This window comes from Poromitra crassiceps, assembly GCF_964638095.1.
Source record: "Poromitra crassiceps genome assembly, chromosome: 7".
Classification (NCBI taxonomy): domain Eukaryota; kingdom Metazoa; phylum Chordata; class Actinopteri; order Beryciformes; family Melamphaidae; genus Poromitra; species Poromitra crassiceps.
The window spans coordinates 29,664,317-29,666,539 of NC_139628.1; the positions used below are offsets into that span (position 1 = coordinate 29,664,317).

General features: G+C 59.8%; 1 protein-coding gene across 1 annotated transcript; it reads right to left on the reverse strand.

Annotated features, from left to right (window-relative positions):
- Nucleotides 1–234: 234 nt before the first annotated feature.
- Nucleotides 235–1,314, reverse strand: LOC310779856 (G-protein coupled receptor 12-like; the record flags this gene model as incomplete). The annotated part of the gene is made up of 1 exon (XM_083640361.1): nucleotides 235–1,314. The coding sequence occupies one exon, from the start codon at nucleotides 1,312–1,314 to the stop codon at nucleotides 235–237; it is 1,080 nt and encodes a 359-aa protein (XP_083496487.1).
- Between the last annotated feature and the right edge of the window lie 909 nt (nucleotides 1,315–2,223).

Genomic DNA, 2,223 nt, shown 5'->3' on the forward strand with positions numbered 1-2,223 from the left:
TCGCTGACCTGCCAGTTCCACGGTGTACCGTGGCCGAACCGAGCGCCCGCCATCAGCGTAACCGACCCTGATATGAGGAGGAGAGGAACCCACCTTCAGATTTTCTTATCTCACACCCTTCCTTCCTTCTCCTCTCAATCTTGTTCCCTCTGTTCCGTTGTTCCTCCGCCTCCTGCGACCCTAAACCCGGTGTCACGCATCATCAGGCCTAAAACAGAAATGGCCCCGTCCCCGTCACACGTCACTGGAGGTCCTGGGTCTGAGCGAGAGGTTGGAGGGGACACAGCCGCAGCACGCCATCCACAGCGACTTCTGGATGTCCGGGTTCCGGAAGGCGTAGATGACGGGGTTGATGACGGAGCAGCAGGTGGCCGGCAGCACGGTGGCGTAGGTGTATATAACGGGGTAGCTGGAGTCGGCCACGATGGAGTAGACGGCGAACGGCAGCCAGCACGCCCCGAAGGCGCACAGGATGGCGGAGAGCGTGGAGACTCCCTTGGTGGTGTTGGTGGAGACGAACTGGTGCTGCACGGCGATCTGCTGCGCGTGGCGGAAGGCGATCTTGCAGATCTGCAGGTAGAAGTGCATCATCAGGGCGAAGACGAGCAAGAAGGCGACGGCGAGCGCGACGGCGTTGTTCTTGGTGACGGGCCGGCACACGCTGCACTGGGACTCGTCCCTCAGGCAGTTCCAGCCGAGGGCCGGCAGCAGGCCGAGCGCCACGCACGACACCCAGATGAGGGCGACCATCACGTAGGTGAAGGTGACGGTGCGCTCCGTGTGGTAGGTGAGCGCGTTGTACAGCGACAGGTAGCGGTCCACCGTGATGGCCAGGATGTTGAGGACCGACGCCGAGAAGGCCGAGATGAGCAGCGCGACCGACAGCAGCGTCACAAACTCCACGGAGCCGTCCACCAGGTAGGTGAAGACGAAGTTCAGGATGAGGCCCAGGCCGGCGAGCAGGTCCGCCACGGCCAGCGAGCCTATCAGCACGAACATGGGCGCGCGCAGGGCGGGCGTGTAGAACAGCACGGCGATCACCAGGGCGTTCTCGCAGGAGATGAGGGTGCCGGTCACGCACAGGGCGATGTCCCAGGGGCTGACCTCCAGAGCGGCCACGGAGGACGTCTCGGGCTGGAGGTCCGGCGTCAGGGTGCGCACCACGCCGGGGTCCAGCGGGTAAGAGGAGTTGGACGGGTCCTCGGGCAGACCCCAGGAGGTGGAGGAGTCGTAGTACGGCTCGAAGGCGGAGGCGTTGAAGCCGCTACCGCCGCCGCTACTCATGGCTGCTGCCACGGCCAGGGAGGGAATCATAGCTGGAGAGAGAAGAGAGGAGGGGGGGGGAGGAGGGGAGGCAAGAAGCAATGGAGGAAATAGAGAGGAGAAATAAGGGATGGATGAAAAGGAGAAAATGAAAAGTGAAAAGGAATGAGTGTCATGGAAGGATGTAAGAAAGGAAGGAAGAAAGAAAGGAAGGAAGAAAGAAAGGTAAGTATTGGGCCAATGGGTTAATGGATCAGTGGAGTGGAAGGGAGGAAGGAAGGAAGGAGAAGGAAGGGGAGGGGCAATAAAGGAGAGAGTTAGCCATGTGTGGCCCGTTGTTTGAGATGTGAAGAGAAGAGAGGAGAAGAGAGGAGAGGAGAGGAGAGGAGAAGAGAGGAGAGGAGAGGAGAGGAGAGGAGAAGAGAAGAGAGAAGAGAGGAGAGGAGGGGAGAAGAGAGGAGAGGAGGGGAGAGGAGAGGAGAAGAGGGGAGAGGAGAGGAGAAGAGAGGAGAGGAGAAGAGAGGAGAGGAGAGGAGAGAAGAGAGGAGAGGAGAGGAGAAGAGAGGAGAGGAGAGGAGAGGAGAGGAGAGGAGGGGAGAAGAGAGGAGAGGAGAAGAGAAGAGAGGAGAAGAGAAGAGAGAAGAGAGGAGGAGGAGAGGAGAGGAGAAGAGGAGAAGAGGAGAGGAGAGGAGGAGGAGAGGAGAGGAGAGGAGAAGAGGAGGAGAGGAGAAGAGGAGAAGGAGAGGAGAGGAGAGGAGAAGAGGAGAAGAGGAGAGGAGAGGAGAAGAGGAGAGGAGATGAGGAGGAGAGGAGAAGAGGAGAGGAGAGGAGGAGAGGAGAGGAGAGGAGAGGAGGAGGAGAGGAGAAGAGAAGAGGAGAGGAGAGGAGGAGGAGAGGAGAAGAGGAGAGGAGAGGAGAGGAGAGGAGAGGAGAGGAGAGGAGAGGAGAAGAGGGGAGAGG